The sequence below is a fragment of the Emys orbicularis genome, chromosome 19 (genome assembly GCF_028017835.1).
Source record: "Emys orbicularis isolate rEmyOrb1 chromosome 19, rEmyOrb1.hap1, whole genome shotgun sequence".
NCBI classification, from domain to species: domain Eukaryota; kingdom Metazoa; phylum Chordata; order Testudines; family Emydidae; genus Emys; species Emys orbicularis.
Genome location: NC_088701.1, coordinates 20,582,876 through 20,595,556, shown reverse-complemented (window position 1 = coordinate 20,595,556; position 12,681 = coordinate 20,582,876). Strand labels below are relative to the sequence as shown.

The 12,681-nt window shown below is 45.5% G+C and overlaps 1 protein-coding gene across 1 annotated transcript in view; it reads left to right on the top strand.

Annotated features, from left to right (window-relative positions):
• The window catches only part of SLC4A8 (solute carrier family 4 member 8), a 52,606-nt gene extending 40,167 nt beyond the window's left edge, over nucleotides 1-12,439 (top strand). The window contains exons 16-23 of the mRNA XM_065419429.1: nucleotides 1,865-1,978; nucleotides 2,750-2,911; nucleotides 4,071-4,322; nucleotides 6,052-6,120; nucleotides 6,604-6,777; nucleotides 8,055-8,192; nucleotides 9,891-9,991; nucleotides 12,352-12,439. Coding sequence (XP_065275501.1) covers nucleotides 1,865-1,978; nucleotides 2,750-2,911; nucleotides 4,071-4,322; nucleotides 6,052-6,120; nucleotides 6,604-6,777; nucleotides 8,055-8,192; nucleotides 9,891-9,991; nucleotides 12,352-12,439 — 1,098 coding nt within the window. The remainder of the gene's footprint in view (nucleotides 1-1,864; nucleotides 1,979-2,749; nucleotides 2,912-4,070; nucleotides 4,323-6,051; nucleotides 6,121-6,603; nucleotides 6,778-8,054; nucleotides 8,193-9,890; nucleotides 9,992-12,351) is intronic.
• The last annotated feature ends 242 nt before the right edge of the window (nucleotides 12,440-12,681 follow it).

Sequence of the window (12,681 nt, the reverse complement as noted above, 5' to 3'; positions counted from 1 at the left end):
GTAGAAGATGGTGGCTAACTGCCAACCCTCTCTTTCCTGAAAGACCAGTATTTCATGGTAGCTCTTATTAGTGTATATTGCTATAAATTCCAAGGCTGAGAGGAAATTAGGACTGGTCAGAAATTTTGCCATGGTCCTTCATGAGAACTATAGTTCATTGCTCTCATGTCCCCATCCTCCACTATGGTCTGGGTTTCCCAGGTAGGCTACATCACCCATGATGCACCACGGCCAAGGACTCCCATGATACACTGCCTCCCCTTACAAGAGGGAAGATCAGAGTGCATCCTGGGAGATGTAGTTTGAGGTGGGAGCCCAGACTATAGAGGAGAATGAGAGCTTGAGGCACCTGAACTACATCTCCCATGAAGCATCATGGCAGCATTTCAAAATTCAAATATTTTGGATTTTGCCTGAAATATTTTGTCTGACCACCAACATTTTCCCCGGGGGAGGGGGGCGGAAACATTTTTTAAACAGCTGTAGTGGAAATCTCATCAAATTCTCCATGTACTGAAGCAGATGTCATGGCATGATTCCGGCATATCAGGATATATATGTGATATATTTATAATGATCCTTGTCTAATGAGATCTAGCCAGTGCCCACAATGTGGAATCTAGCCAGTGCCCACAAACCCCATTGCATGCACTCCCAGGCACCTGAACAATTTGGACTAATACCAATATTGCTAAATTGAGAATGCAGTAATATGGATAAAGTAATAGAACTATTGGAATTGACTGTAGATATTGATATGTTTCTAAAGGGAAGAATCCAGGGATTTAAAAACAATTCTGAATGGTAGAATCTTGTATGAAAAAGTATGTTTGAATCTGGCTGTTTGCTAAAAATTAACATTACGTTGAACAATAAAAAGGGAAAGAATTTCAATGGGAAGATCATTTGCCTTTGACTGGACTGTCCATTGTTTTGTTTTGACAGTTTACTAATGCCTAAGGCTACATTTTAGTCATGGGTATTTTTAGTAAAAGTAATGAACTGGTCATGGGCAGTAAACAAAAATTCACAGCCCATGACCTGTCCATGACTTGTACTGTATACCCCTGACTAAATCTTAATGGGGGGTCGGCCCGGGGGCGCCACAGGTGCTCGGGGGAGAGCAGCCCAGGACCCCCACTGGAGCTGGGCTGGGGGTTGGCAGGGCTGGCAGGCTTCCCTAGGGTGACCAGACGTCCCGATAAAATCGGGACTGTCCCGATATTTAGGCGTTTGTCCCGCGTCTCTGTCCCAATATTTCGCAGCACTCCGCTTCATGCTTTTTTTTGCTCCGCTGCCGACCCTTCCCCGCCCCCCATGTGTCCCGATATTTTCTTCCTCTCATCTGGTCACCCTAGGCTTCCCACCCGGCTCCTCGGAAGTGGTGACATGTCCTTCCCTCAGTTCCTAGCTCCGCGCACTGCCCCTAGTGCTGGCTCCGCAGCTCCCATTGGCCAGGAACCACAGCCAATGGGAGCTGTGGGGGCACTGCCTGTGGGCAGAGGCAGCACGTGGAGGTAGGAGCTGAGGGAGGGACATGTCGCCGCTTCTGGAGAGCCCCCCAAGGTAAGTGCCGCCCAGAGCCCTCACCCCGTCCTGTGCCCCAACCCTTAGCCCCCTCCCACATGCACCCAAACTCCTGCTGCTGCTGGGGGGGCCTGTGGTCCGAGACTACCTTTGAGTAGGGGGTTGGACTAGATGACCTCCTGAGGTCCCTTCCAACCCTGATATTCGATGACTCTATGATTCTACCCCAGCAGCAGCCACGGAGGTCCCAGAATGTCACGGAATCGGATTTCCATGACCTCTGTGACAAACTCGCAGCCTTACTAATGCCAAATGCTTCTTTAATTTCTCATACCAGGTACGAGCCATGATAAGTGACTTTGCTGTTTTCTTAACTATCGTCACTATGGTGACTTTTGATTTCTTAATTGGAGTCCCATCACCAAAGCTACAGGTTCCCGGTGTCTTCAAGGTAAGCAAATGGTGTAACAGATTTGGGTTCACTGAACAATCCACATTTGTAATGACATTGTATGTTGTGAAAGGCAGCATGCTTTAGTGGATGGAGGATGGCAGACTAGAAGTCAGGACTCCTGGGTTCTATTCCCATTTCTGGATGGGGAGTGTGGATTAGTGATTAAAGCAGCGAGAGACAGGACTCCTGGATCCAATTCCTAGCTGTGGGATCTCGTGCTTGGAACAGTGAGGAGTGGGACTCAGGAGATGCGAGCTCTGTCCTGATTTTGTCACTGTATCCCTGGGTGACCTTGGAAAGCCTCTTCAACTCTCAGGGTGGAATTTTCAAAAGCCCCCGAGTGGCTTGGGGGTTGTTCTGTTTTTAGAAGTGACTTAGGCACTTAGGCCTAGATCCTTAAAGATACTTAAGCACTTAACTCCCATTGAAATCAATGAGAGTAAGGCATACCCCTTCAAGGATCTTAGGAGCCTAAATCAATGGGATATTTTACTTTGGGAAAAAATGGGACATAGGCTCCTAAATCCTTTGGAAGCTTTAGAAAATGTTCTCTTTAGTAACATGTTCCTCATCTGTAAAATGAGGACAGTAGCACTGCCCTAACTTGCAGGGGTGTTGTGAGGATAAATACATTCAAGACTGAGGCCCTCAGGTACTGTGGAGATGGGAGCCAGATAAGTACATAGATAGAAAGATGACTGAGAATGGATGGTACAATTGCTTCAATAAATGGCTTTTATTATGCTGTGTGTGTGTATTTTGCCGTAGCCGACAAGAGATGACCGTGGGTGGATTATTAGCCCGATAGGACCCAATCCCTGGTGGACGGTGTTAGCAGCTCTCATCCCAGCTCTCCTCTGCACCATCTTGATATTCATGGACCAGCAAATCACTGCTGTTATCATAAACAGAAAGGAGCATAAACTCAAGGTAACAGTGTTTTAGGAGTGGATGAAGAGACCTGATTCTCCATTACTCTGAACCTTGCGTCATTTACCCCCTGTGCAAAGTGAGCGTGACATGCTTCCACATCGGAGCTTTGCACTCACTTTGCAAGGCCCTGACTTAAGCACATGCTTAACTTTAAACAATTGCTTAATTGCTTTCCTGAATTAGGCCCTAAATGACTACACATGGAGCAGAGCAACAGAGAATTCGGCCAATGATCTTCCTAACAAATAAATTAGCCTAAAACCAAAATATTGAGGAGAGGTTTGTATTACCATCAGTGACTGGGGAATTAATTAGTTTGACACACCACAAAGCAACTCATACTATAGCTTTCTCTTAGTTGATTAAAAATAAAACCGGTTGAAATTTTTCTGATGAAAAATAGCTTTCTGATTAAATGGAAATTTCTACCAAAAAAAAAAATCTGGTTTTGTTGATAATTTCCAGGTTTTCATATTAAAAAAGCCTAATTTTTGTTATTGGTTTTCAGTTTCCAAAAGCTAAAGAGATTTTTTTGGACAATTTTTCAAGAACAATGTCAACAAACTTGAGTGTTTTTCATTTTTATCAAAGAATTAAAATGTTTTCCCACCAAACTCTACTTAAAAGTTAATTTCTACACGACTGGACAGTTATAGACTTGAAGGATGTTCGTTTTCCAAGGCACTTTATTAAACCATAAAATCTTCCTGCTGGAACTTTTCTGGATAAAAATGATGAATTCTCTGTTTCTGAAAGAATTCTTATGAGCACAAATAACTCAGCGCTTCTTTATTTCTTGTATTAATATTGGTGTTTTTCAGATCGTTACATGGCATTTAATTACAAAACATAACTTGTGCATCGTACATCAAGGTTTAGTTTGTATTTCTGAAAACTGTGCTCCAGCTCAACTTCAAGATATGGAATAACTGAGTGAAATTCTGTGAATGGCCTGTGTTGTGCAGGAGATTACACTAGCTAATCATAACAGTCACTTCCGGCCTTAATATCTTTGGGTGAAATCCTGGCTCTATTGAAGTCAATGGCAAAACGGCCATTAACGTGAACCAGGATTTCAACCCATGAATCTGTTTTCAAAGATCATCCCTTTGGGTGAAGCTTGTGTCCTGTCTCACTGGATTCTGTTTTCTTGCAGAAAGGATGTGGCTACCACCTGGACCTTCTGATGGTGGCAATAATGCTTGGGGTGTGCTCCGTGATGGGGCTGCCCTGGTTTGTCGCTGCGACTGTTCTATCCATCACCCATGTGAACAGCCTTAAACTAGAGTCTGGCTGCTCAGCTCCGGGAGAACAACCGAAATTTCTCGGGATACGAGAGCAAAGGGTCACTGGCCTCATGATCTTTGTGCTTATGGGCTGTTCCGTCTTCATGACTGCTGTGTTAAAGGTAACAGGACACAAAGTACCCAAAGTTCATTGGGACAATAAATATATGGAGAAATATTGTGTTTGTGATTGGACTGTGGAACTCACTGCCACATGATGTTGCTGAGGTCAAGAATTTAATAAGATTCAAAGCGGGATTGGACATTTATATGGATAACAATAATATCCATAGTTATAACAGATAATTCAAGGGAAAAAAGAGATAAAGAATCTTGTGCTGCAGGGTTTAAGCCAATCTCTAACTATTAATTATTAAGGTGAGACTTCAGGGAAGGGCAGATTATCCCACATTTGCCTATTGCTGGGTTCTTGCACTTCCTCTGGTGCATCTGGTACCGATTAGATGGACCTCAGGTCTGATTTAGTCTGGCAACTCCCAGGTTCCTATTTCCAGGGATAATGTGATAAGAAATATTACAAGGAGCATTACCATAAGAAGTGGCAGCTCACCCTACTCACTTCCTCAGAACTGGCTTCCATCTTAGAGTATGTCTTCACTGAAGCAAAAAAAAAAAAAGGTATGTTTTCAGGTTAGCTAACCCTGGTTAAAACAGCAGTGAAGACATGTCTACTCAGCTGTTCATTCACGTTAGCAGCTTGTGTTCAACCTCAGTCTCCCCATAGACTTTATCTCGAGCTACTAACCTGAGTTAAAAGCCGAGTTGCTGCGTCTTCGCTGCTATTTTAACCTGAGCGAGCCCGAGTTAAGAACCTTTACCCTTTAACCCGAGTTAAGAACACATCGCTTTATGCAGTGAAAACATGCCCTTAAAGAGGGTTAATGGACAAAGTGGCAGACCCATACAGCCAGGTTGTCCAAATGGGCCTTCTGTTTGTGCGTGTATATTTCTATGCCTGTGTTTTTCATGCCTGCGCCATGTGAATGTGAATTTATTTGTCTGGGGATTGGTCCTGCTTTGAGCAGGGGCTTGGACTAGATGACCTCCTGATGTCCCTTCCAAGCCTGCTATTCTATGATTCTATGATTCATGTGCCTGGCTGTGGGTTTTGCACACAGGAGCCCTCTCATTTGCATGTGTCGATGATGGGGATGTGTGTGCAAGCCATAAGACCCAGAGTGCTGAGGAGGGGAAAGCCTGCCTGGATGGATTCCCCTCTGTGGAACTGATTTAAAACTGAATGAAGACATGGAGCCAGAGTCTGGACTCGGGTCATGTCTAGGCCATCATCCTGGAGCACATGAGCATGTGCCACAAACTCCTTTTTTCTTCCAGCCAGGGCCAGGCTCATCCCTTTTTTAATTTTTAAAACTGGATGAAATCAAGCATATTCAGACCAGTACCACATCCAGTTGCTGGTCTTCCAGTTACAATTGACTGTGGTTCCCAGAATGCACTGCTTTCATAAAGGCTAACCCTTCCATAGTGGCTGCACAGACTTTCTTACAAGTTTTCACCTCAAAACGTCATCGGTGGGCTAAGATGAAGCATGCTAGTCACAGTGAACTATGGGGATGGCTTTTCTTTAATGTCACGGAGTTCAGCAGCGTTGAGATAAGTACTTTTGAACATTGGCGAAAGAACCTACTTTTCTCTAACCTCGTTCTCAGAAACGACCGAATCGTTTTTGATGTAACTTTCCCCAAAAAGTCATTCCGAAACAGAGCTGAAGCATGGAAAATGTCAGCCTTAATGATGGGCGAGCCTTAGATAAATGGCTGTTATTGACTGTAGACGGGTTTATATTCAATACTTACGTTCTCTTTGCAGTTTATCCCGATGCCAGTGCTTTATGGTGTGTTCCTTTACATGGGCGTTTCTTCACTCAGAGGAATTCAGGTATGTAATTTTGTAACGCAAGGCTGTGTGCCAGATAGTGTGGCAGTGGATAGCGCACTGAATTAGGACTCCCAAGACCTAGGTTCTATTCCTGGCGCTGGCCTTCTGGATGATGTTAGGCAAGCCATTGCCCACCCCGTGCCTCAGTTTCCCCATGTGTAAAGTGTTCTGAGATCTGCTGATGGAAAGTGCTGTATAAGAGTTATATGGTGGTGTTATTACTCCTTGAGCTAAAGGACCTCGTCCATTAGCTTACAGGCAGTAGTAGAATCACAAACCTCTACACGTGATCTAGCCACTGGGGGGGGACAAAGACTCACGCTGGTTTGCATATGGTAATTTTCAACATCCTACTAGATTGTTATTTTAAAGGAGACTCTTTTATTTCTCTTCCTGTTAATAACTTAAACTACTGAATGCAAATCTCGGCCAGCATTTGAAATTCTGTGTAATCAGAACCTCTTCTGTACATGGTCTTTTCAGTTCTTCGATCGCCTGAAGCTGTTTGGAATGCCGGCAAAACACCAGCCCGACTTTATCTACTTACGGCACGTCCCCTTGCGAAAAGTACATCTCTTCACCGTGATCCAGCTGACGTGCCTCGTTTCACTCTGGGCCATCAAAGTTTCTCCTGCTGCCATCGTCTTTCCCATGATGGTAAAGCTCTTGCTCTTTTCTAGCTGGATGGTTTGTATCGATAGACACCAGTCGTCTGCTTTAGGGTGTGATTGGCGGTTTTGTTCAAGAATTAGTAAGGGTCTTACTGAGTCTCATTTCCCCTACGGCCTCCAATGCCAAAGTAAAATGAGTGTCAATATAATTCCCTATTCAGGCTCTTTTGTGCGGTGCAAACGAGAAGAGATCCCTAAAGGCCTCGTCTATATCCCTTACTCACACGCAGGGGCGGCTCTATGTTTTTTGCCGCCCCAAGCACGGCAGCCAGGCATCCTTCGGCGGCATGCCTGCGGGAGGTCCGCTGGTAACGCGGATTCGGCGGCATGCCTGCGGGAGGTACCCACCGCCGAATTGCCGCCAAAGCCACGGGACCGGCGGACCTCCTGCAGGCATGCCGCTGAAGGCTGCCCCCTGCGGCTTGCCGCCCCAGGCATGCGCTTCGTGTGCTGGTGCTGGAGCCGCCCCTGCTCACATGAGCGGTCTCATTGACGCCTGCCATTAGGAATGAGCTGGGGCAGCATTTTTGTTATGCTTGCTAGGTTAACTGGACAGGTATTGGGCCTGCTTCCGGGTCCATGTCCAAACTGGGAAAAAAGATGTATTTTTTAACACGTGTGAACTAACCATGTCAAAATCCCCGTGTAGACGAGGCAGTTGTAGTTAGCTGATTGAGGACAACCCAGAGCAGGAGTCCAGGGTTGAACTCGACCAGCTAACGCCTGCTAAAATGATCGTTTGCCTTGTCTACACTAGGATTTCACCACATTTTAAAAACACACCTTTCCCTAATGAAGACAAGGCCCCTGTGCATCACCTGAGCACTGTTAAGGGGCCTCACTTTACATGAGGATCGGGCCCAATGTGTTTGCAGAATGTTGATTAATGCAGACCTGTGATGTTTAGATGCTGCTGTAATTATTAGAACTGGGAGCACTGGCTGTTGGGAATCTGAAAGGACAGGAAACAGGAAGGAGGGGGGAGGAGTTGAGGAGGCTGAGTGAGAGTTACAGAGGGTGCAGCTGCAGCTTGGTAAAGAGGTTTCCACTGTAAAAATAAAGTCCTGTTGAAGCTTGTTAGTACCTTGCCTGGTTGATACAATAATACCTGAAAACAAAAGATGTTCTGAATCTGAAAATTGAGTGAAACCATAATCAACTTGGTCCATTTCACCCGTTTATACCCGAATCGACTTCACTGGTGAACTCTAGTATGAAAAGTGGCTCTTTGAACTGATTAGCTGTTCATTTGTATCCATGTAGGTCTTGGCTCTGGTCTTTGTCCGGCAAGTCATGGATTTCTGCTTCTCGAAGCGGGAGCTCAGTTGGCTCGATGACCTCATGCCAGAAAGCAAGAAGAAAAAACTGGATGATGCCAAAAATAAAGCCAAGGAAGAAGAGGTAATATCCATTGAGTGTCCCGGGCTAGACAGCGCCTGTGAATTCATAACACTTCCACTTGCCAGTATAACCCTTTGTTTATGGATTGAAACCTGGCTGGAGGATCATAAATAAAGAGCAATGTAATGTATTTGGAAGCAGGAGGGTTAGGGGCTGGTAATTTTCAATGGAACAGTTTTCCTTTGGAAAATGCAGTTACATTGAAATTGAAATGTTTTGCAGGATATACAACACACTAGGTGGGCCAGAACTATGCTATACTATATACTATAGCAGTTATAGCCAGACCTCAGGGGTTCAGGAACACAAATTAATGATCAACATTACCCAGAAGAGCCACAGTAGTATGAATTCATATATATCAGCAAAATGACTGACCAAGTACAATTGGTTAATGACCTAGCAAAAGGATCCTGATTCTTGAATAACTTAGATTGGATAATAGTTAAATCACGCCGTGTTTTAATATCATGTGCTGCAAAGAGCCGCAGGAGACACAATGAAGAGCTACTTGCGTCTCCTGAATCTCAGTCTGAGTATGACTGTACTAAACTATACGAGTTCTTATACCACACACATCACTGTCGTATCTCAGTGCCTTCCAGTCGGGCATTAAGCGATGTGGCTAACATCTGGGCACATGTGTTACCTCAGTTTCCCTAGAAACCAACCCAGGGTTACATTGTTTTTATTAAATGCCGCTGTTGGATCAAACAGAAAAGGGATGGGGCTTATTCATGCATGCACACATTCATCACATTCATACCCTCATGCACCCACACACTCACACAGCCGGAGAGTTACCGGAGACAGCAGAGGAAGCCAAGAAGCCGAAGCATAGTAGATCTGGTGTGTCTGCCTGCGGTCACGGATCCGGGCCGGCGAGCAGGTCAAGAAGCAGCGGGCTTGTGTGCATGCCTTTTTCCTTTTATGGAACTGGGCGGCTCCTGTCACGTACACTGAGTTTCCCTTCTGTGTCCATCCCTGAGAAGTATTTCCAGCCCTCCTTCCTTTCATGCATACCAAGTTCTTCTTCTCTTTACAGCACCCCATGATTGCCTTCTCAGAGCAGATTACATCAGACACACTTGTCTCCTGTCTCCTGTCTCTATTTTCCTTGCAGTTCCTCTCCGCCCAGACTCACATACACTCCTTTGTTCACACTCCCTTATCTCCCACACACACTCCCTTGTTCACACTCTCTGATTGCATGATGGAATATTGCAAAGCTTGGAGGTTTATACAAGTGGTAACTGAAAAGGTTACAAAGCTTGCAAAAGTTACAGAACTTAAAAGGCTATGCTAACAATAACTAAAGTTACAAAGTTTGCAAAAGGTTACAGAACTTAATGATCATACTAGCAATGACTGAAAAGTTACAAATCTTACAATCGCATTCTACTAGATTGAACGGAGGCTTTACATAACAACGTGTGGTTCATTCTCTCATCCTGTGTGTTCCGTGGAGTGTTTTGTTTGGGTAGGGTTGTTTTTTTTAAAATATACATGTTGCTATTTATTTATGTCAGAGAAGGCAAGGTAAAAAACAGCCACTTGCACTTGGAGCGGAAGATCCAACAGCTTTTGCTCTCACAGTTCTACTTCATCTGTACCCTGGCCAGCAGAAATAACCAAGTGAGACCGCCCTTAATTTCTTCCTCAACAGAGAGAGAACTTGTTTTTTTTTTTTTAAAACAGGAGTCTCAGAAAATGATTGAAGCTGCTGAAGCAACTGTCATGCAGTTACCATTGGGGAAAACGAAATATTTGACTGTTCCAGGACGAAATAACAATTTCAGGTACAATTCACTAAGGAAATCCCCCAGCATGAATATTTTGTTGCCACATTCTTTGCTCCACTAGTATCTTCATGGATGTGCTGTATTTCCATCAACCCAGGCTTTTCTCAGCATTAGTGATCTAGGCTGGCATTTTCACAGCAGGCTAAGGGAGTTGAATTTCAATGAGATTTGGGCACTTTGAACATCCAAGCCCTAGTCATTATAATCTAAACTAAAAAAAAAAATAGGTTGACTTTCTTCTAATGCCACTGATTGGCTCCTAGTAAGCCCTTCTCTGATTGGCTGTGCGTCTGCGCAGGCCCACTGGCCTGCCACAGCCCATAATCTCAGGGAGTGGGGCAGCCGCCCCACTACAGCCACATATTTAAATGTCCTTCATATTCCAATAAATACAAAGGCTGTTACACAGCTTTGCGCTCCCCAGGCAGATCGAGCGTGTAAAGAGAAATCTCCAGACATCTGTGGTGGTGTTCCTAACATGAACTGATTCCACTCCCTTCCCTCATAACCGCTCATGAGAGCGATGTGTTAATAAAATAGAGTTGGTTGGAAAACAGATTTTTCATCCTGTGAAAAATTTCAAGATTTCACATTTTTTTTCAGCCCTTATTGGGACGAAATGCCAAACTTGTGAAATGAAAATTTAAAAATAATAGTGTTGGATCAGTCAAAATGTTTTGTTTCAATTTTGATGCTTTTTATTTTTTAAAAGGTTTTTAAAATAAAGTCAATTTCAAAACAAAAAGTAATTTTGAAATGAAAATGGCAACTTTGTGTTCTGAAAATGTCAAAATGGGAACTTTCAACATTTCCAACCCGCTTTTCCCCCCCTAAAAATCTATACGATTTTGCGAAAAAGTTCAGTTTCGCCGAAACGGCATTTTCCGACAGAAAACTGTGTTGCCGACTTTTTTCCGACCAGCTCTATTCATAAGGAGAATGATAAGGGTGTGAAAGGGGATTTTCATGAGTCTTAATAGCCAGACTTCCCATTGCTCCTTGTTGGCAACCCCCGTTAGGCAGAATCAAGTGGCTGACATGTCCTGAAATGAAAGTGAGGTGAGGTGTCTCACCCCTTCCCAAGGCCGGTGCTTCCATTTAGGCGACCTAGGCAGTTGCCTAGGGTGCAAGGATTTGGGGGGGGGGCATTTTGCTGCCCTTGGCGGCAATTCGGCGGCGGGGGGGTCCTTCTGCGCTCCGGGTCTTCGGCGGCAATTCTGTGGTGGGTCCTTCACTTGCTCCGGGACCCGCCGCCGAAGTGCCCCGAAGACCGGGAGCGCGGAAGGACCCCCGCGCCGCAGAATTGCCAACGACGACCGGGAGTGCGGAAGGACCCCCACCTAGGGCGCCAAAAACCCTGGCACCGCTCCTGCCCCTTCCTCATGGGAAAACCTATGGAAGCCAAGACCTGGTGGTGGATGTGAAAACTACGGTACCTTTACATTTTGTGAGGAAGTGCTGCCCATGGTTAGGGCACTGAACTGGGATGTGGGAGCCCTGAATTCTACGCCTGGCTCTGCCAGTGGCCTGCTGGTTGACCTTGGGTCAACTGATTCCATTCCCCATCTGGGAAATGGGGTAATGGTGATGATCTCCTTTTGTCAAGTGCTGGGAGATCTGCAGAGGGAAAGCGTGATGTGTGAGCTAGGTAACGTTATTGTGGCTCCTACCTACTACTCCCCTGGGCTCTGTCAGCCCAGGTGTTATGAACAGCACTAGCAGCATCAGCAGCCAAGACATGGTCCTCTGCTTTAAAGGATGTTGCCATCACTTCACCACTTACTGGAAACTCATTATATGGGATTCAAAACTCCAGACTCGGCTTCTTCCGAGCGTAACCGACATTCCTTCGTGCTGGTTTTAAGAGGCTGTTTCAAACACTGTCGAGACCAGCCCTCTCTCTGGTGCTCCCAGACTGGGACTATCAGACAAACGCAGTCCGAAGAAGCAATCCATTTGTCCTTTGTGTTGAGGACTCCCAAGTTAGCTAAATGGGCAACGAAACTGTGAGCAAACAGTGTGCGGGACCGCACGTTTTTGCACAGAAGCTTTCTCAGCCAACAGCTGGCTGCAGTTCTGGCATATTGACACCAGCCCATTTAGAAGGATTTGCAGAAGTGTTTTTATCACCACGAATGGTTTAGGAGCTTGCAACTCCCAGTGCACCCAGTAGATGCTCAGCACTTGTGTGGGTTGGTTCCTAAGGTCAATGATCCAGCAAGGCATTAAGCCCAAGGTTCACTTTAACCACACGGGCAGTCTCGTTGACTTCAGACTCTTCACCTGCTTAAAGATAAGCACGTGCTTAAGTGCTTTGCTGGACCAGAGCCAATCAACACCTATAATATTTGTTGCAGGGATGATCCTTCAGAGATAAACATCTCAGACGAAATGCCTAAGACGACTGTATGGAAAGCTCTCAGCATGAATACAGAAAATCTCTAAATCCCAGGAGAAGAGGTAAAACCGTGGCATGATCTGAGTTAACTGAGCCACGGTCCTCCTCTGCACGTGTCCGTGTGCATGCGAGCTGGATGCGTGTGTGTGTGTGTGTGTGTGTGTGTGTCAGACACAGAGCTAGCTTGGGGGTTCTCGCTGAGACCTGATCTGCCCAGGCTCAGCTTCTGGAGACAGGAGCCAACTCTGAGCCTACGGGGAGGGGGGGCGGCTCCGGCTCGCTCGGCCAC